The sequence below is a fragment of the Gracilinanus agilis genome, chromosome 6, assembly GCF_016433145.1.
Source record: "Gracilinanus agilis isolate LMUSP501 chromosome 6, AgileGrace, whole genome shotgun sequence".
NCBI classification, from domain to species: domain Eukaryota; kingdom Metazoa; phylum Chordata; class Mammalia; order Didelphimorphia; family Didelphidae; genus Gracilinanus; species Gracilinanus agilis.
This window is the reverse complement of record NC_058135.1, coordinates 221,531,433-221,552,501: the sequence shown is the minus strand read 5'-3', so window position 1 is coordinate 221,552,501 and position 21,069 is coordinate 221,531,433. Positions and strand designations below refer to the sequence as shown.

General features: G+C 54.8%; 1 protein-coding gene across 1 annotated transcript in view; it reads right to left on the bottom strand.

Annotated features, from left to right (window-relative positions):
* The window catches only part of MXD4 (MAX dimerization protein 4), a 34,991-nt gene extending 14,241 nt beyond the window's left edge, over positions 1 to 20,750 (bottom strand). Inside the window, exons 1-2 of the mRNA XM_044682193.1 lie at positions 20,511 to 20,750; positions 2,817 to 2,931 (exon numbers count right to left, since the gene is read on the bottom strand). Of these exons, the coding sequence (XP_044538128.1) occupies positions 2,817 to 2,931; positions 20,511 to 20,626 (231 nt within the window). The 5' untranslated portion in view covers positions 20,627 to 20,750. The remainder of the gene's footprint in view (positions 1 to 2,816; positions 2,932 to 20,510) is intronic.
* Between the last annotated feature and the right edge of the window lie 319 nt (positions 20,751 to 21,069).

Genomic DNA, 21,069 nt, shown 5'->3' with positions numbered 1-21,069 from the left:
ACGTTCCCACGCTCGAACAGCTCTAACTTTTGGGAAGTTTTTACTTGAAATAAATTCTGCATTTCCAGCCGGCACTCCCCGGCGCTCATCTCCCCCCTTCCGTCCCAGACTCAAATCCCGGCAGACCAGCTATCGCGTCTCTCCCCTGAGTTTTCACTTGCCAAGATCAAAAAATGACCCTTCGAGTTCTCTTTGGGGCCAGGTGGCAGGAAGAGCCGGCAGCCTCGGAACGGCCAGCACTCGCCAGCCAGGGGACCTGAACAAGCCACTGCCCTCCTTGGCACCGCTGTTTCCTCATCTATTAAATGGGCTTCTGGGAGGCTCGGCCAGGCACGAATCTAGGCAAGGGCCTTTGCACCCCTCACATGGGGCTGTGGTCAAATCTGCACCTGGTACCCTGGTCTCCAGGCTCTCTGCCCTGCGAGCTCACTCCTTTCTCTGGGCATTCTCCAAAGGATCACTATCTCTGCCGAAATAGGGCACCTCGTAGTACAAAGGCAGGCTGGAAGGGCCACCTGAAGGGGGCCCCTCTCTTCCCTTGTCCCGGCCTCGTTTTCTCCATGGAGCCACAGGCCACCTTGGCTTCTATGGCTTCTATTCAGACTCAATGAGTCACATAAAATCCCCACGCACCATTCTTGGGCTATGCTGGTATTTGTGCCAGGGAATATTTTGGGGGCAGCTAGGTGGCCTGGAATGAGGAAGACCCGAGTTCAAATTCAGATCCAGACACTCCCTAGCTGTGGAACCCTGGGCAAGTCACTTAGTTTCCTCATCTGCAAAATGATCTGGGGAAGGAAATGGCAAACCATTCCAGTATCTTTGCCAAGAAAACTCCAACTGGGGTCACCAAGAATCGGACACAGCTGAAACAATTCAACCACGACAACTACTCCTTGAGGCCAGGGTCAGATTTCCCATTTACCCTGACCGCAGCTGCCTGCTGGACATCCCCGCCTCGTTGTGTAACCAGCAACTCCCCATCTCCCTCCGGCCTCCCCTGCCCACCTCTGCCTAAACCTGCCCGGCTCCTCGAGTTTCTCATCCCTAATGACGTCACAGTCTCTCAGGGCCTGCCCCATGACTCATCTCCAGGTTCCCTCGGTCGCCACAGCCTGTCATTTCTCCCATTTCAGTATCTCTCCCAGGGACCCCCCGCCCGGGCTCCAGGCTCATTCTTTGTCAGGATGACCATCATCCCCTCTCACCGGGCCTCCTTGTTTCCAGCCTCTCTAATCTATCCTTCATCCTTAAAATAAGAGGATCTCCCTCATGTACAAGCCTGATCATGTCACACCTCTACCCCAAATCTCCCTCCTCCATGGGGCCTCTCAAAGAAAATGTTTGGCCTGGCATCGAAGGCCCTGCACAGCCTCGTTCCGATGAACCTTGCCAGCCCAAGTTCACGATACTCTCTTTGCTGTCAATCTATGCTTCGGTCCATGGCATTGGCTACTTAGGGTTGTCTGACCTCCTCCGGCCCCCTCTTGCCTTTGCCCGGGCCTTTCCCAATTCTCTGGGCTGAAATCTGTCCCTTCATTCCCCCAGGGCCCAGGTCTGGCGCCATCTCCGTGCTCAGCCTTTCCTCGGGGCCCTGGAGGGCGTCCTCCCTCCCCAGGCCTCTTGGGCTATCCTGTGGGCTTTCTCCTATGGACTGCCCACTTGATGACCAATACAGGCCTGTGTTCCACCTAAGCAGGGCACTGGGAGCCCCCTGAGGGCAGAGGGCCGAGCCCAGGGCCCAAGTCACATTTCCATACTTCAAAGCGATGTGACTGGATGGTGGGGAGGCTGCCTTTACCAATGTAGTCTTCTTGCCTGGGTCTTTGTTTTATTAAGAGGGGGAAAAAATAGGTCATCCCTTGCTGGGCCCCCTTCTGGTAATGGGACTCTCCACACTTCTAGAGGCCAGTCCTTGCCTGGATGGCAGATGTCCAAGGCCACTGCTGGGCCCGTAGGCAAAGCCCTCCAGCTTGGCAGGGCCTAGCGGAGCCTCTGGGAAGGAAGAATCACCACCACCCCAAAAGGAAGCATTGGTGGGGGAATGGGAGGCCTCGAGGGAAAATCCTCGGAGCAGTACTCTGAATGACTATCCATGCAATATGTGTTTTGAAAAAGGAGAGCCTGTCTAGGGAGGCCAGCAAGGATTCCTACCAGAGGAAAGAGCGGCGTTGGGCCCTCTGGGACAGGCTCATGGAGCTGAGTTGGGGCTTGCAGGAAGGGAAAAGGCCCATTTCAAATGACAAGGAAGCCCTGGTAAGGGAGCTCCTAATGAGCTGGAATATATACAAACTTCCCTCCTGGGGTTCAACTGGTATCCAAATCCTCCCTTTGGGCACTGAGCCCTCTGGTGACGAGGCCTTAAATAACCACAGGAAAGAGCTGGAGACCTTTCTAAGGGCCCAGGAAACACTGTGTGTGCGATCACAAAGGAGCCGAGAACCCCGGCTTCCCACGGAGTGCCCTCTTGCTGCTATCGTGCGCCACAAGCACACCGCCGGCCCCCAGGCCCACGTCTACACGCAGTAGGCTTTTGTTGCGTTTTTCATCGCCTGGAACGAGGTGCAATAGGAGCTCTGGGAAAGGGGAGCTCGGCTCGGGCGCTCGGGGAGGCTGCCTGCAGGTGGAGGTGCTAGTCAGGCTTTCACTGAAGGACACAGGCTCAGGCAGATCCGCCTGGCTGAGCCCAAAACCTTCCATTTGGCTGCCGCAAAGGCCCCCTAAGAGAGACAACGACGTCCACGTGACAGGGCGAAGCAGAGAGCCCCCCGGAGAGCGAGAGGCCGCTGCCTCCCCCTGCGGAAGTGCTTCCGTACCTTGATGTGCATCCTGGCTCTTTTCAAAAGGCTGAGGGTCGTGTGGCGGGTGCTGTCCGGCCCCAGGGGCACCAGCTGCTTGAGCTGTTCCAAATACAACCGCAGTTTGGCTCGTCTGAAACAAACCGGACAGAGGAAGAAGAAATCAGCTCACACCATTTTGGCCAGCTCGCCGCCCAAGAAACAAGCGATTCATGCGCTCGTCCCGCCACACCAGGGGGGCGTCTGCTCCCTGCCCTCGGCCCCGGCCCCCACCCCGCCACACTGGGCTGCCCTCCTTAGCCTCCGAGACCACAGAACCGGAGGGACTTTGGAGGTCGGCGTTGCCGTTCTGGAGTCAGAAGGCCTGGGGTTGGCGACTGGCTCTGAGACTGAACGAAGCGAGTCAGGATTTCGCCAAGTCTCCATTGCTTCTCCGTAAACAAGGCAGGCTCCTGGCACCCCCCTAGAGGACAGGGCCGGCCCATCGGGGTAAGCTTTTATGTCTTCTGCTCCTAGCAGGAGTCGCCTCCAAACGCTCCCGGAGAAGCAGAGGGACGTGGTCATCCCTTGCTGGAAGCCCTCTGGAGAGGAGACTCAGGGAAGGAGCCTGGGCCCAGGATGGGAAGGCCTGGGCTTGGCTAGACAACCACTCCAGGCCCTTTCAAAGCCCCAAAACTACTTGAGCCCCAATTCCCACGTTCACTAACCACGCGACTCTGGCCTCCTTTCTAAGCCTTAGTTTATACCTCTATAAAATGAAGGTAATACTTGTGAGGAACAGAAGCAGGAACAGTTCTTGCTCATTGTTGTCCAACTTCCACTTGAAGATATCCAGAGACAAGGACCTCATCACCTCCCCAAGCCAGTCCTCACCCCCATTCTCTCCTTGGGTTTCAGATTAAAAGCGAGGAACGTCAAGCAAAAGGTCCCAAGAGTTCTAATCCAGGTTTCTCATTGTATTGTTGGGGAAACCAAGGTAGAGACTACCTAAAATTACATGGCTCACAAGGGCCAGAGCTGAGATAGGAACCAAGTCTCTGACTCCCAGAAGGTACGTGAGCCCATTTCCCTGAAAACCACGAATCAAGGGTTTATGATGAAGGAAGAATTTAGGGAGCAAAGAGAAAACCCCTGGGCTCCTTTGGCTATGGAGGTGACCTTTTGTCCTTATTCCTGGACTCTCCTTTGGGAAACAACTTTCCAAAACTTGTCCCAGGCTCTCGGAGGCAGTCAAGCAGAATGAAACCCCAGAGGACTGGAGCCCCACCCCCAGGCAGAAAGGAGTCCGAAATAGCTTCCTTTTAGAAAATACTTTCATTTCTCTAGAACACATTTGAAATGCATTTTCTGAATCCCATTAGACAAGGGAAATCTAGCCAGATCCATTCTCTTCCCCCTAGTCGAGAGGGAGGGTGGAGACTCTCTCCCGAATATTTCCTCTCCTCTGACAAGACCCCTTGGAGAACACTTCCAGAGTCCCCAGGAGCCCTCTGGGCTGACATCTGGTGCTGGTTACATAAATGGTTATATAAGCCTTGTTTGACTGGATCCTGCCCCACCTCCAAGAGCTACAGGATCCATTCCCACCCTCAGAATTGTAGGATTTGGAGCCAGAAGAGAGTTCAAAGAACAGCCACTCCCACCCCCCTCATCTTACAGAGTGGGAAACAGAGGCACAGAAACTTGGTCCCGATCAAAATTCAAATGTGGGGATTCCACTCAACTCTTTTCTGCTATATCACACCACCTCTGGAAAGGTCAAGTGCCAGTGGGATATGTGGGCCAAATGAGACCCAAACCACCACCACCTACCCACCTATGAAACGCCTTCTGTGCAGAAAAAAACAGAAAAACACCACCCGAAGCAGAAAATATCAAAGGTAATTAAGTAGCAACTAGAACTCCAGTAACATGAATCTCTTCTACTTTGGGCAAGGGACTTAACTTTTCTGGGCTCATCTGCAAAATGGGGATGATGCTATTTAACCTGTCTGAAGGCAGGAGGCTGGGCCAGATAATGCCTAAAGAATAGCTGGGCAAAGAGCAAAACTGTAGAGATTAACAGCAACTAGTTCAAGGAGGGAAGAAAAGGAGGGCTTCAGATTGGGTTTTGGTGATTTCCAGGGTCCTCAGGACTAGATGGTCTTCCTATCAATCCTTCCAAGTTCTCTGGGAAGCAACAAAGAATTAGAGAATACTAGAGCTGGGAAGGCCTTAAGGACAGAGGACACAGGATGTTCAAAGCTAGGATGGAGCTTGAGAAGTTGAACAAAGACGCTGGAGAATAAGATCTAAGCTCATCTGGAATTTGCCAGGACAGTGAACAAACATTTAATTAGAGCCTACCACGTGCCAAGCACTGGGCTAAGCTCTCCATGCTGTGGACATACAAAGACAACAGGTGAACAGCTATGTAGAAGCATGTTATAGATGGGGAAAATCAGAAATAACCACCAGAGGGAAGGCCATAGTGTTCCAGAGGAACGGGAAAAGCTTCCTGAAGAAGGTGAGATTTTGGCTGAGACTCGAAGGAACCCAGGAATGAGGAGGGAGAGAATTCAGGCCAGGGGGCTGCCCGGGGCCAATGCAGGCTGGGAGATGGGCTGCTTTGGGAGAAACAGAGGGGAGGCCCAGGCCACGGGATCTTAGACTATGTGCGAGTAAGATCTGGGATGACTGGAAAAGGAGGAGGGACGAGGTCATCAAGTCCAGTAGAAAAGATCCTATTTGATCCTGGAAATAACAGGGCCTTCCTGCATGGAGGCTGGACCTGCAGGGGAGGACCACTGGCAGCTGACTGGAGGCCAGGGTGGGATGGGGAGAGCCTGGAGGCGGGCAGCCCTATCGGCAGGCCCGAAGGCACCAGGGCTTGCAGCGGGGCTGGCAGCGGCAGGGAGAGAAGGGGGCCAGGGCCTTGGGTACGATGGGCACGTCTTAGCAAAGGTAGAAGGGAGGTTGGGGCAGGGAGAGCCGTGGCTGCAGCCTGAACTTTGATCCAAGGAAGCAACAGTCCGGCGGTGACAGGGAAGGCTTCCACCCTTCCTTCTGACCTGGACACGGTCCACCAGGCGGTAGCAGTATCAATATGGCAAGATGGAAGCCCTGAGGCAGCAGGAATAGGACAAAAAAGGAGACTAAAGTCCAAAGATGGGACATGTTCTACCTAATGCTGCACTAGTGATAACAGACAAAGTCCAGGATTCTAACCCAAGACTCGGAACAATATTCTTTCCAATAACGTCAAGCTTCGCTGTCAGTCCCGGAGGGAGCCTTCTTTCCACCATCCCCAGTGAGCCACCCAAAAGAATCATTAAACTTTGCGGGAAGGAGGCAAACACCCACTTGGAAGGGCTCCCTGACCCTCCAGAGATGGTGCAAGCCCATCAGACTCTGGGTCCTTCCCAGTTGGAAGAACTTCCCCTTCCATTCTCTCTCCATGTCCATTCCCAGGCATGCCTCTGACCCTCAGACCTCCAGGAGGCCGGTGCCTCACCTCTCTGATGCCGGCAATCCAATTTAACAAGGGTTTAAGGGTACACTGTGGACCAGGCTGAGAGCAGAAAGGCAACAACGAGCTCATTTACCAGCCCACATCCGACTAGAAGGAAACGGGAGGCTTCTCTCTTCCCCTGGTTAGACTGTAAAGGCCACCAAGGCAGGCACACATACACAGTCTGTTCAAAATGCTGTCTCCCCCAGGGTAGGGGGATCATGGGGGCAGAATGCTGAAGAAAGGCCTTCACCGAGCCTCCCGTTTCCATTCCACTGGGCGGCTCTCACCAAGCACCTGCCACGGGCAGTGCCCTGTGCCAGATGCTGGGGCCCCCAGGTCTGGAGGGAGTCACCACTGCCATCCTTCCCCACCGTCCCAAGGCAGCACGAAGGAAGAGAACAAGAAGCACGTTGGGCTCCACTGGCGGGCTGCAATGGTCTTCGGTGAGGCGCTCCTTCCTGCTCGGAAGGTCTACGTTCTATGATTCTTTTTTTTTTTTTTACCCTTAACTTCTGTGTATTGGCTCCTTGGTGGAAGAGTGGTAAGGGTAGGCAATGGGGGTCAAGTGACTTGCCCAGGGTCACACAGCTGGGAAGTATCTGAGGCTGGATTTGAACCCAGGACCTCCCATCTCTAGGCCTCTCAATCCACTGAGCTACCCAGCTGCCCCTACGTTCTATGATTCTAAGAAAGGTCTGTGACTCCAGACTCGGGGATGTTCAGAGTCTATCATTTTAAAGCTTCTATTATTCTTACATTTGATGGATCTCAGCCCTAAGAGGTACAAGAGGGGCAAAAGGAATCTGAAGGAGACAGTCAAGTCAGAAGTATCCAAGCCTATCCAGTAAGGAGGAAGCCCTTCTGACCCTGCAAGGTATGTTGTTTCTGGAGTCAGGGGTTCCTATGCCCAGGAGTGGCCTATCAACAGGCAGAATCTTCAGGCATCTGTGTGTGGGGTCCGAGGGGCCCCACAGAGGCTTCCTCTGACCACATGGCCCAATGGCTATGCTCCAGGGCTCTGGAGGCTTTTTCTGTCTGTCAGGCTCTCCTAGGAGAATGCTAACTCTGGAAGGATCATCACGGGCAGCAATCAGGCTGTAGTTATTAACACTTCATTAGGGCCTAAATTGGACCAGAGTGGGGTGGAAAAGGAAGGGGAAAAGGCCACTGGAAGGTAGGGGCACAGTCCTCCCTCACAGTCTGCCAGAAATTTCTGCCCAGAGTCCTAAATTTAAAGCTTGGCGAAGGCCAAGTACAGTGCGTCCTACCAGACTGGACAGAGAAGCCGGATGCCCACCATTTCATTCTGCCACTCGGGCTGTGGTTCTGCCCTTCATCGGTCAGCCGACCAGTCACGTCAGAGACTCTCCTGGCCTCTTGGGCGACATCAATCCCTCTTGGGTCTGTGCCGCTGAGGGTCCCCCACACTGTGGTACTGCCCAGACCATGGGTCAGGTGGGCGATGAACCAAGCATTCCGCCCTCCCTCATCAGGATATATATAAAGGATACTCTGGATCGCCGGGTCTCTAGCTTGGCAAGAGAAGGCTACAGAGATTCTCTCTGGCCACACAGGCAGGGAAAGGGGAAGAAAGCAAAAGGAGAAGGCCAGAGATGCCAAGCCGGTGTCCTATCCGCTGTGCCATGCTCACACAGGCCTTTGCCCTCCACAATCTTTTTCAGCATTATCTTCTCTTGCTCCCATCACCTCCTGGTCTCTGCCCCTCTGGCCACCCCACAGACATGTCCAGTGAGCCCCTGCTCTAGGCACTCACGCACAGAGCACCCCGTGCTCCCTGCACACGGCTGTGCACTGGTTGTACTGGTCCACGTTCTGGCTCTGCTCCCTACTTAACGGCTGGGCCTTCTCCGACGAGTTCCCTGGCTTCCTCTGCGCTTAGTTTTCTCTTCTTCTGAAAATGGGGATGCCAATAACACTTGGAATGTCCATCTCCCAAGGGTGCTGTGAGGATGAAGCAAGCTAACAAACCCAGAAGTTCCATAGAAATGGCAGCTCCCATGAGGGCTAATGCCACCCATCCTCAAGGCTTCTGGATTGGGGAGCTGGAAAGTGGGTGCTTCGTTGTAAATTCAATCCTAAAACAGAATCCAATTGAGATCTTTCCTTCCCTCCTTAAGGACAGGGTCTGCCTGCCCTCAGGCTGGGATTCTGGAGGGCAAGAGTGGCCAAGGGGCCGAGCAGTGACCTCACAGAGAGCCTGGAAGCCCTGGTGGCCCCAGCCACCTCTAACACATGGCGGCTGGACCAGCCAAAGCCTTCCTAAGGGCTCTCACTTCTCCAAGGAGAGGCGGACGCTCTGAAAGTGGACAAAGAATGTTCTCAGGCCAGTCTCCTCACCATCTCCACTCCCCTTTGTTCATTCATTCATTCATTCATTCATTCATCCATTCCACAAACACTTAAGAGCCTCCCTGTGCTAGAGCTCCATCCACGGGTTTTAAACTACATAATCAGTACTCTGGGCGCAAGGACCACCCACTGTACTTACTCAAGTAAGTATGAAACAAAACCTATTGGGACGGGTGGAGTGGGAACGAGAAGCAGAAACCCACCGCTAATGACTGGCCCAGAGCCATACATGTGGTGACCAAGGCAGGGTCTTCCCGACCCCCAAGCCCACAAAGTGGGCCAGCTGCCCCACATGCCGAGGCCGTAGAGGAGAGGACGGGAAGCTCCCAGGAGACAGCCGGCAGAAGGCTCCGGTGCTCCTACGTGCCAAGCCCAGAGCCAGCCCTGGAGGGACCATCATTCTGCAAGCAGAGACTCCTCGGTTCAAAGCCACGTGCTCGGCCTGAGGGTTCTGTGCCCATGGATTGACTCCCCTCGTGAGCTCACTAAAACGAAGGGGACGGAGCTTTTCTAGGTAGCCCACCCCTTGCATAAAGGAGAGCAGCACGCACACGTGCAGGATCTTCGAGCACACCAGGACGTTGTCCCTTTCTTCACCCGGCACCAGTGGTTTTCCCCTTCGTTTTGCTTCTTTCTCCCAGAAGAGGTTTCTGGGTTATCTCCTGGGCTGTCCCTGCGGGGAGCCCCCACCCAAGATTGGCCAGTGGCAACAGGACACGAAGCTATGCTTCCCTCTAGCCTCCACGGACACGATGCCAGACGAAGCCAGTGGCCACAGGACAACCTGGATCTCACGGTCACCCTCAACGGGCCTACTACCCACTCACACAGCCTGATAGTACAGTGGGAAAGACCTAGCTCTGGAATCGGGGATCCTGAGTTCAAATCCTAGCCTTATCATTTAATGGGCTGAATGAACCCAATCAAGTCCCTTTCCTAGTCTGGACCTCCGTCTCCTCTGCAACACGGGAAGGTGGCCCAAGATGACCCAGAAGTCCCTTCCAGCTCTAGATCCAGGAGGCTAGAGTCTGCATGAAAACCCTTTCATCTATTTTTGATATACACCCTACAGTTTAATTTTTATCTGTAAACAGACATTCCTCTTGACCACCTCTATCCTCCAGCTCCTCCCCCATCTCTCTCAACAGATGGATGACTTCCTCTCTTATTATGAAGAGGTATTTTAGATGGGGCAGAGGGAATGACTTCTAAAATCGTCCTAACTCTGGCATTCTGTGATGTTAGAAGATTAAGGCCATCGAATGTGAATTTTCTCATCTTCCTCCGTGCTACAGAAGCTCTCTGCCTCACCCATCTTCCCTTCTTTCCTAGTGGCCTCACAATGGTGATGACCCTGTTCCCTCCCACTTGTCCCTTTTATCCCACAAAAAGCACTTCAAGGATTTAAATAAAACTCAATCCAACTAAAACACATATTAAACATTTACTGTTTACCAAGCACTGATGCCGAGACAAAAATGAAGAGATCTTTGCCCATGAAAGAGCTAATGCCCAACCAATCAGCCAAGAGGCTCGGATTAAGCACCATTAAACAAGTCTCTTCCTTCAAAGGGCTTACATTTTCCCGAGGGGAGATAACGAGCACACATGTCCTTCTATTTTTATAACGAACACAGAATAATTTGGAGTAGGCAGAGGCCCTAGCACCTGCGAGGAAAATCCCCAAAGGCCTTGTGTAGGAGGAAGCTTTGGAGCTACCTGAGAACTAAGGATCCTAAGAAGTAGGAGGGAGGGAACACACTCCAGGCACAAGGTACACAAAAGTGTGGGAGAAGAAATGGGGTCCCTAAATGTGAGAAACCGAGAGAAAGCTAGTTTGGCTGATGACGGAGCTCAAGAAAGGGAAGCATGGTGACGTATGAGCAAACTAGACAGGTGAGTAGGGCCTGGAGTACAGGAATAAGGGAGCGACAGGGCCCTCGTCCCATCCATCATCTCTTCTCATGAATCTTTCCTCTTTCTCCGGACCTAGCAGCATGGCTAGTCTTGCATTCTAGACAAGTCTTCATCGCCAGCCTGTGAGGGGGGCAGGCTAAGGATCACTGACCCAGAGCTCTTCCCTCTGCTCCAGGATCCCCGCTCTGAGGCACTCCGCGGCGGCCCTGCAGGGCACAGGCTGGACCCTGAGCATCCTATTGGCATCGTGGAGCGTTCAAGACAGAAGGGGCCTCGGAGACCCAGGAGAGGCAGACCACCACCCTCGATTATCGGGCCGGGGACACGAAATCCCCGGGAAATCCCTGGGCCGCCACAGGTTCCCCCTTCCCAATCCCCCCGGGGCCAGGGCCTTCAGAACTCGAGGGAGGACGAGCCTGGAAGGCAGCTAGTCCAATGCCCTCCTTTTACAGATGAGAACACGGGAGGCCTGGACGGTAAAATAGGGAGCCTGGGCTCACATCCAGACTGCCTGGCGGCAAATCTGGGGCTCTCAGAAAAAAGGCAGGCGGTGGGAGGAACTGCACCGAGGGCGACTTCTCACCCCCAACCTGTAAATGGGGATGCAGAAGGTGGCAGAGAGGGCCTCGGCACAGACCCCGGAAGCTGCCGCTTTGACCCAACTCTATTCTAGTTTGCCTCCTTAGAGGTCATAGTCTCCTCCCGCAGCCAGTTTCTGTGGCTCTTCAGCTACTGTCTTAGAACTGATACCATGTATTGGTTCCAAGGCAGAAGAACAACAAGGGCTGGGCAAAGGGTTGGCAAAGGGGGTTAAGTGACTTGCCCAGGGTCACCCAGCTAGGAAGTGTCTGAGGCCAGATTTGAACCCAGGACCTCCCATCTCTGAGCCTGGCTCTCTATCCCCTGAGCCACCCAGCTGCCCCTCTAGGGTTCTTATTTAAGACCACGAGCAATCTCCTCTCTCCTCTCTCTGGGAGACAGAGTTTAAGGATCATTCTCCCCATTTTACAGATCAGGAAACTGAGGCACGTAGAGAGCTAGGGCTTCCTCCAGGTCACACAGTTAAGTGGCAGAGCCAGAATTTAAATTGGAGTCTTCTGACTTCCAAGTTGGCTCTTTCCCCAAACCCTGCTGGCCTCAGGGAACACATGGCGTCACCCAGAACAACGGAGCAAGGTCAGGGTGCTTCCTCCCAGCTCCCCGTGGCTTTCTGCGTGAACTCGAATCCGTTCTTATCTCGGTGCTTCTGGAAGCCCTCTGTCCAGCCCCCAGGACCAGCACTTGTGTCTCAGCCACGTGGGCCCCAGGAACGTAACACTGTGTCCTGGGCTTAGGAAGCGCAGGCCCATCTGTTTCCTTCCTGGGGCCGGGCATGGGCAGCGTCCAGGGCCGAGGATGGGCAAGGACTCCTTTGGGGAGAGAGAACAGCGAGGCACTCAAGGGAGGAGATTCCGTCAGTGGCCTCCGGCCTCCCTTCTAGAAGCCGGGCCTCCAGAGCAAGGAAGCTTTGCATCTTCTGAGTGTCCCACCTGGGCGGCCCTCTGGGCTCACCCTTTGGTCACTCCTGATCCCTTCCAGAATCGCCGCCATCTTCTGGACTCGGACAGCGGGGGCAGCCCTCGGAATCCTTCCTTCTTTCCATCCGTGGGGAAGTCTGCAGGGCATCTCCCTGCCTCCACTCAAGCATCTCCAGGGATGGGGAACTCCCTCCCTCCTCCATGAGGCAGCCTGTGGGGCTTCTGGCCATCTTGAAGGGGAGGAGGCTTCGTGCCCCCAAACTCTCTGCCGCTTGGACCCGCTGCCCTGCGCTCTGCCCTGCGGCTCCATCCCCACGGCCCTTCCTCCGAGGAGCGTTCACGGGCCTCATCGGAGCCAAAGAACTCTTCCAGCTGTGCCCGGACGTTCAGCCCAGAGAGCCACAGAGAGAGTCGGCGCCCAGGAGGGCAGGGGAGGCGCCGGCGCCAGAAACGGCCCAAACTCAGTGGAGTCCTCTCCCCCACCCTCCATTTGCACATCTACAAAACCTAAGAGAGTGCTGACCCAGGACTACCTCCCTAGAGTTCCGGGGAAGCTGCCATGACCTGTCGGGCCAAGCCCAGGTCCGCTCGTGTTCCCAAAGGGGCAACCTCACAATCGCTTCTGGGCACCGAAGAGAAGCCAAAGCCAAGACCCAGAGCCAGGCCCGTCTCCCAGCAGCTCCCAGCCGCATCACGGTGCCGGCACAAATGAGCAATTCAAGGGCTCTAAAAGGGCTGAACAGAAGGTCATACCAGCCAAGGGGAATCCAGGAAGGATTTAATACCCCCAAAGGAGGCAGAATTCCACAGCAGAAGGAGGGATGGTAGGCAGGCACAGTGTGTTCAGTATTGGGCAAATAACCTCTCCTTTCTCAACCTCAGTTTCTTCATCTATAAAATGGGCATGAAATGGGTGAGGGAAGTGCTTTGAAAACCTTAAAATGTTAGAGAAATTTGAATTATTCCTATTTATAATCATTTTAATGAATCATGAATCGGGGCTTTTGGCCCCTAAAGAAGCATTCCCCACTCCCCTCAGGCACTGTTGCCCAGGCTAACCCCCAGGAGAGTCCTGCCTCCCCCAACCTTCCCTGGGGCCCTTCTTTGGACAGGGACAAACCAGGGTACAAAAATACAAAAAGAATATAGGCTCCGATCTGGGGAGCTTCCCAGGGAATGCAGAGATTGGCAGGCGCCCCACAGGGTCTAGGGTTCCACTCCACAGGAGCCCACGAGCGTGGAGTCGGGGGACCCAGGTTGTTCAAGCACTTATTTGTGGCTCGGTGACCTTGGGGATACGGTTTGCATTTTTCCTTGGCTGAGGAGGCTGGACAAGCAGCAGCCTGGGCACTTTGGGTTTTCTTTTAATGTGGGTGAGTGGGAGGGTGCCTTACACTGAGGGCTTAGAAATGCTTCAGAAGCTTCTCTGAGAGTCCCCATCTCCTTATCTATTAAATGAGAAGAATAATCTTTGCACCATTTTCCTCACAGGACTGTAAGCACTCTGTAAATCTTAAAAGCCAGAAAAAAGGGGGGCTATTCAATGAGGAAAAGGTGAGCTTTACCGAGGCACTGAACGCCCGTGTCTGGTACACACCTGGGGCTTAATAAATACTAACTGATCAACTGGATATTGGTCCTGACTAAGTGGAGGTGGCGAGTCTCCTGTCCCTGGAAGCGCTCAAGTAGAAGGCTGAATGATTTGATTTGCTTCTGTCAAGGAGGTTATAAGAGATTCTTATACAAGGAGAGTCCAGACTGGGTCCTCTCCAAGGGCCTTTGCACAACCCTGATAATCAAGGGTTACAGGACTGATCACTTTGTCATCTACATAGGAAAATCCTAGGCAGGGTTTGACTTCAGCAGGCCTAGGAAGCAGATAAAGGAAAGTGCTTCCTCCAGAAGAGAGGGCGCCAGGCCCTGTGGGCACCCGGACGGTTTCCAAAAGCTTACAATACACAGCAGAAACCGTAAGTGATGGGAACAGAGAAGCCCCAAGAGGGGAAGGCCTTGCCCAGGCTCACAGAGCAGCTTAGGAAGGTTGGCGGCTCCCCTTTCTCTCTTTAGCCTGAAGGTTGATACAGACTTTTCCTAGCAGCCTCCTGTGAAGCAGCCAGCAGGGCCCTCGTGCCTGTCTGCTGAGGAGCAAACGGAGGCACAGAGCCGGGGCCTCCACAGGGCCTCCACGGGGCCTCCACGCCTCCTGACTCTCCTGGCCCAGAATAAGCCACGCAAACTCCCTGCTCCCTGGGGCGGAGGGTGGCGTCCTCGCACCCGGCCTTTTCCTGCTCTGCCCCAGCCCAGGCCCGGCTGCCTGGGACCTCAGGGAGAGCCTCCCCCGGCCATCCTCCAGGCCTGGGTGGAGGTCAGGCCCGGAACAGCAACAATCTAAGGAAATACCTCGAAAGGCAGACGTTCCCGTGCACAGGAGCCAGGGAGGGGGGAGGCAAGAGCAGGGAGAACCAAGGGCGCTGCTCTGGGGATGGACACGGCAGGCGCACCGGCACTGCACCGGCACTGTGAGAGGGGTAGAGCGAGGGGGTCCGGCGGGCTGGCCTCGGGCTCCCTGCCAGGTCTGACGCGGGGTTCTGGGATGCCTGCGATTCTGAAGGTCCTTTGGGGCTGGGCCCCCTGCCTTGGGGCGACGGGCTGAGGCCATGGAAAGACTCCGCCTCCCACGCTGGACTTCTGTGGAACTCTGGGCAAACGCGGGCCTTTCTTGGGGCCCCAGGCCGCGGGCTCGAGAAGCCAGAACCCCGGGGAGCCCTGGGCCCAGAGCAGAGTCCGCCGTGGGGATGGAGCTCGCCATCCTCTGCTTCCAGCTGCCCCTCCATGCAGGGGTGGAGGGAGAACCCCAAGCCACGTCTGGCTGGGAGAGACCCGAGAAGGCTCCGAGCGAGGAGGGGAGCCGTCCTGCCACTCTCCGGGGGGCAGGCCCAGGTTTCCTGGGACACTCTGCCCTGGGCTCCGGGGCCCCGCAGCCAGCCCGAGCCGGCTGGGAGAAGGCTGGCACTGCCTGCGGAGTCGTGGAGCCGTCCTGGGGGGCTGGGAGTGAGCGCAGGAAGCCGGCTCCGGCTCAGCACCTCCTTCTCCTGCTCTCCCCGGCGCCAGCGTGGGGACCCGCCGGCCTCCTTTCCCGTCCCGTCCCTCGTGCCTAGCACGCAGCAGGTGTTTCAATAAAGGCTTATTCACGCGAATGCCATTTCTTAGGCGCTCAGGGGTGGGGCAAGCCTCAGCTCCTGGAAATATTGTCACCCCCATAGCTCGAGCGAGCGCCGTGACACAGAAGCCCCTCCATGAAGATGCCCCCCCTGCTCTGCCCCTGCCTGAGCTCCCCCGCCTGGACCCTCGTCTGGAGGGGCTGCCCCGGACTGCCCGTAACTATCACTGAGCCCGAGGCCTCCCCGAGGTGGTCCCCCTCTCTGTTCCCATCCTAGGAACTCTGTCCCCAAAAGCGGTGCCGAGCCCGGCCCACAGGGACCAGGCTTGCCTGCTAAGCCCGCCTTAGTTTCCTCCTCCTAAAATGGGAATATAGGATTTACATAACTTCTCTCAGCGTTGTTTTGAGGAAAAAGCTTATTTAGCCTAAGGGGCCGTGGACAGGGCTGGCCACTCCCCCGAGGTCCCACTGGGCCCCCTGGGCTCAGGACCCCCCGGGGAACAAGGGGCTCCCTTGCTGCCCTCTCGGCCTCCCCGCTGCAGGCACGGTCAGAGGAGGCAGCACACACAACGCTCCCTGAGGAAGCGTGAGCTTGGCAGAAGCACGGGTGGGGGGACACAGAGCCCTGCACGCACGTCTAGCCCCGCCCCAGGTGGCCCTCTGTCCCGAACCCTGTGTCCCGGCTCACGCTCTTCCCTACAAGGTCCTCTCCCAGGAGCCTCCCCTTCCAGGAAGCACGAGTTCCAGAACTGTGTGTTCTGGCCCCACCTAGGGCCTACAATGGCCAGGGCCGGCCGGCAGCTGGCTGTCCCTTTGACCCCAGACAGCTACTAAACACCTGTGGGGAGGAGGAGGTCCGCTTCACGTCCCCGGGCGAGGCTCCCAAGGAAGCGGGACGGACAGCACGGCTCTAGGATGGACAGGCCTTAGGGGGTGGCTGGGAAATGGTGCGCTTTCTTATCATCGCTGACCGCCATCAGCATCCTATCGCAGGACTTGGAGGGGAAAGGGACCCCGAGAGCACCTCGTCCAGAAGTGCTTAACGTGGGGGCTTTCCACCTCTCTCTCTTTTTTAAATTAAATTTAATCTTATTTTGATATAACTGGTTTCTACTCTAATCCTAAGGATTTTGTTTTATACAACATGGTTCTAAGAAGGCTCCACTGGCTTCGCCAAACTGCCAGAAAGGTTCACCACACACTAAAAGGTGAAGAACCCCTGATGTCGTTCTCATCCTTCATTTAAAGAGGAGGAGACTGAGGCCCGGGGTCCCACCTAGTGGGCTGGGAGGGGAGCCAGTGATCTTCCCATTTCTACACACAAATGATAGAACTTACCTCTCTGGGGTGCTTTCTGGTTTCCTTGACAGTCCCTGAAGGGAGCAATCCCAGGATTGTTCTCTCCACTTTACAGAAGAGAACTCTGAGGCTCCGGGATGGGCAGTGGCTTGGCCAGGGTCCCTCGGGAAGAAGGGGCAGAGCCGGGGCTCTCCCCGAAGGCGCCAATTCCAGGCCCACCATTCCTCTTCCCCTTACAGGACATAGCTTGCCTTCCCCAAAGCAGGTTGGAGCCTGCTTTATGCCCTGGAGAGCCCCTCAAGCACTCCCCTTTCATGAAAGCCTAGAACGTCCCAGCTCCGAGGGAGGGAGGGAGGGCCGTCCCAGAGCGGTCGGTTCAATCCTTGACCCTTACCACAGATACGGAGATAATGCCCATTGGTGAGCTGAGGAAATCTGACAATGAGGAAAGGGCCGGTCCTGTTCCTGAGGCCCCAGAGCCCGTCAGTGGCAAAGCGAGGCCTCCTAGCTCTCAGGGCACGAGTACTCGTCACTCTGCTTCTCCCTTTCAGGGCTGCACTAACAGCACCCCCCAAGCACCGAGACAAGCCATCTTTCATTTCCACCATCCTCCCTCCCTCCCCCCAGACTTCAGGACTAAAGAAGCCCCCCAAAAGGGGAAACTCCCATTAGGGAAGTTTCTGGGCAAGCTGTCAGTCACTGGATTTCGGTTTAAATGTCCAAGAGGGATGCTCACTATTAAAAGTCAAATCATTCCCAACGTAGGCATTGAGGGAGAGTCGGAGTCTACCCGAAGTTTCAAGGGAATAAATCCCAGAATGCCGTACTCTCAGAGCTGGAAGGCCCCTGGGAGGGATGGAGTCCCCCCGCTCCCCCCGAGCAGGCACCCTCTACGAGTCACTGTCGAGGCACCACTTCAATGCCTCCATCAATGGGACAGTCATGAACGACTAGAGCCCTTCATTCCACCCTGGGATCCTTCCAATGATGACGCCCCATTCTGCCCTTTTCTGCCCAGCCACGAGAGAACTCGTCTCGGCAGGTCACGCACGGCTCTCTCTTTCCCTACTCTCTTTTACTGGGCGTCCATCTTCTTCACCCAGGGTCGCCGTTTTCTGCTAGAAACACAGAGAGGCATCCAAAGACCTGCGTTTGCAGCTATTACTTCTACCTACGTGACGCCGGGCCTCAGTCTATTCATCTGTAAAACGACAGGATGGAACTAGATGGTCTCTAAGGTCCCTCCACTTCTAGTTCCTGGGGTCACATCAATAGGATATGGCACCTGTCCTCAGTAACCCCTCCCTCTGGAAAAGAGGAATAAGAATACAAGAAAGTACAATATTGTGTATTAGCCCGTGGAGGGAAGAGGAGATCATTTCTCAACAGAGTTGGTGGAGAGGGACAAAGAAAAGAATCTTGGAGCTACAAGGAATCTCAGAGACCATTAAGAGATTTCTTCTTGTTTCAAAAAGAAGATGACTAAAGAGGGAAGAGGGTGTAGACTCTGCAAACTAGAGGTCCATAATTTGATTTTGGACTTCTGGTAAAATTCTAGAACCTATTAGCAAAGGAGCAATGAGTAAATATCTAGAAATGGACGTGGTGATTAAAAAAAAGAACTGGTACAGCTTCATGGAGCACGAGCCATGCCAGGCAGACCCCATTTCCTTTTTCTGCCAGTCACCAGCCCAGTGGAGGAAAAGAGCTGCAGGTATGTTTGACTGGACCCCCTGAGCAAAGCTTTTGACAAAAGCCTTCCTTCTGGAGGAAGGTGGAGAGAGGTGGGCCAGCGAGTTTGGGCAGACTCACAAGGACCCGATGGCCAGTCTCCCGAGTCATCATTCATGGCTCAAAGGAAGCGTTTAGCGACGAGCTCCAGAGATCTGTGGCTGCTGTTGTGCTCCTCAACACGAAGAGACAAGACATCAAGCTCGGAGGACGGGCTATAATCTGGCCAGGCAATAAAGCCAGGAATTCAAAAAGACTGGCCGAGCTAAATCCACTAAGAATCTAGTAACAGCAATCAATGCAAAGTCTTAAATGGGTTAAAAAACCCCAGCTTTATGAGAATAAATACGGCGGGGGGAGCAGGGCCAGCAAGCCACTTGCTTTCCAAGGACGGGGCTTTTGAGCGCATCTCGAGTTCAACGGGATGAGGCAGACAAAAAGGCTAACGGTCTTGGGCAAAAGAGAGGCTCAGAGTCCAAGATGAGGGAGGTGGTCAGCACCCTCAGATCAGCCCACATGCCTAGCAGGGTTTTCTGTTCCGGATGCTAACCAAACGAATGATGGGCAGCGACGCACCCCCAATCAGGAATCGATGTGAAACTGAAGAAGCCCTAGATTAGAGGCCAAAAAAACTGGGTTTGGGGCCTGGCTCTGTGGCTCCTCCTATGTGACCTTGGACAAGTCATTTAACTTTTTGATTTAACTTCTGAGCCTATGTCCTCATTTAAAGGTGAGGGTTAATACTCGTCCTACCTCACAGGGGTTATGGAGAAGAAACCTCAAAGATTATGAATTTCTTGAGTGGGTCAAAGATAGAACAGTTTCTCCTCCAAGCCTTAGTAGAGGGTTTCATGAACTGCCATTCCAATAAACAAGTCCGCCTTGCATAAATGCGTACCTGGCACAGTCTGGGGCTGTGGCATAACCGAGATCTGGGCACCTTTATAGCCTAGGGGGCCTGGACCTCCATTTTCCCATCTCCAAGATGGCGGGGAGAAAAAGACTGAAGCGAATGATCTCCAAGCTCCCACCCAGCTCTAAACCCTAAGATGGGAGACAAGAAGTACCATTCAGGGTTGGGAGTCAGGAGGCCTCCCTGGGTTCAAATCCCAGCCTCTGTACTCATTGGCTGTGTAATCCTGGGAAAGGTATTTCAATTCTCTGGGACTCCATCTCCTCATCTGAAATGGAGATATAACAAAACTTGCATGGAACCTCCCTTGTAGGGCTGCTGTGAGACGTCTCGTGGCAGCCCCACAGCTGTGGCCACAGCTGTCTCCTGGAATCCCTCCTTAGGAAGGCCCTTCTGGATGGCACTGGCTGAAGGGGTCTCCCTCCCAAAACTGCCTGGTGTGCGTGTCCTTTACCCTACATGGTGTATGAAATTACAGGTGAGGCAGAAAGATATGAGTTCAAGTCCCACCTATGCAAATCCAGAACTCCTCAGCCCACCCAGGCCCTTCTTTAGACCTCTAAATCACCAAGGGCTCTCCTTTGGCTGAAGTCCCTCCTAGAAAGGCTCCCTCTGCTGATGAAGCCATTGAGATGCTCGAATGTAACAGACCCCATCTTGGACGGATCCATGTTGTCTTCCTCAAGAAGAATGGAAGCTTCTAGGGGCCCTGCATTTCTATCGTGGTACCCCAGCTCTCAGCACACGCCTGACTCACAGTTGCTGCTTCATAGGTCTCTGGCAACTGCCCGCCTGGAGCCTTTCCAGGTTGCTAGGGACCCGGCAGAGCCCAAGTCCCCCTGGGGGGTGCCCCTGGACCAGCTGGACCCTCAGGCCCATCCAGCCCGGCTCCTCTCCTCTCTCGAACCCTGGGTAACCCATCAGCCCATCCCAGCACAGAGCCCCAGGCACCTCTGTTCTCTCTGCGGAAGCGGTCCCTTGCCCACGGCCTCTCCCCCCCCTCCAAAAAAAGCCTGACTTCCCTACAAACATTTATACAGACACGGCCTTAAAAAAAAGCAGCAGCCATTGAGGGAGGGTTGCCAAGATGGGAAAGAGGGCTCTGCCCAGGCTCGGTGGAAGGAGAAACATCACAGGACAGCCTCCTCCGGAGCCAGGCTGGCCCAGAGGCAGGATGGAAGGCATTGGGACGGACCCACCGAGCCAACTCCCCCTCCCCTCCCCTGACATCAGGACACACAGACAGAGAAATCTGGGGAGAGGAAAGCCATTCTAGAGCACAATAAAAAAAAAATAACTTTGGGGCACTTACCTATGCTTTTCTAGCTCGTTGTGTGAAGACCTGTCCAGAGAAAAACAAACAAAAGGGAGAAGTGAGTCCCCTGCTCGGTGGAGAACCGTCAACAAACCCACAGTGTGTCTCAGCATGTGGGGGTGGTGGGAGAAGGCCCGGGTGCCCTCCAGAGGGGGCAGAGGGAGGGAGCGGAGCAGCTGCACACCCGTCTGCCTCCCAGTGGAAGTCAGCTTTCATGCTGGCAGGAAGGGATCCTGAACCCAGCTCAAAATCCCATACGGGTCACGTGGCCGAGCTCCTGGAGCCCCAGCGCCCCCCTTTCCCCCAGCACTGTTCTTGGGGCAGGACATGGCCTCCCCACCTACCAAATGGCAGTGGTGATGCTTATACTCTTCTCCCTCACAGTCAGAGGAGAGTAAAAAGAACATTAGTACCCGGGTCAAAAGATGTGAGTTCAAATCCTATCTGTTCCTTACTCCCTGTGTGACCTTAGACACAGGGCCTCAGTTTCCTCATCTGTAAAATGACAGGGTTAGAACGACGGCCTCAAAGGGCCCTTCTAAGGACTAGGAGCCGA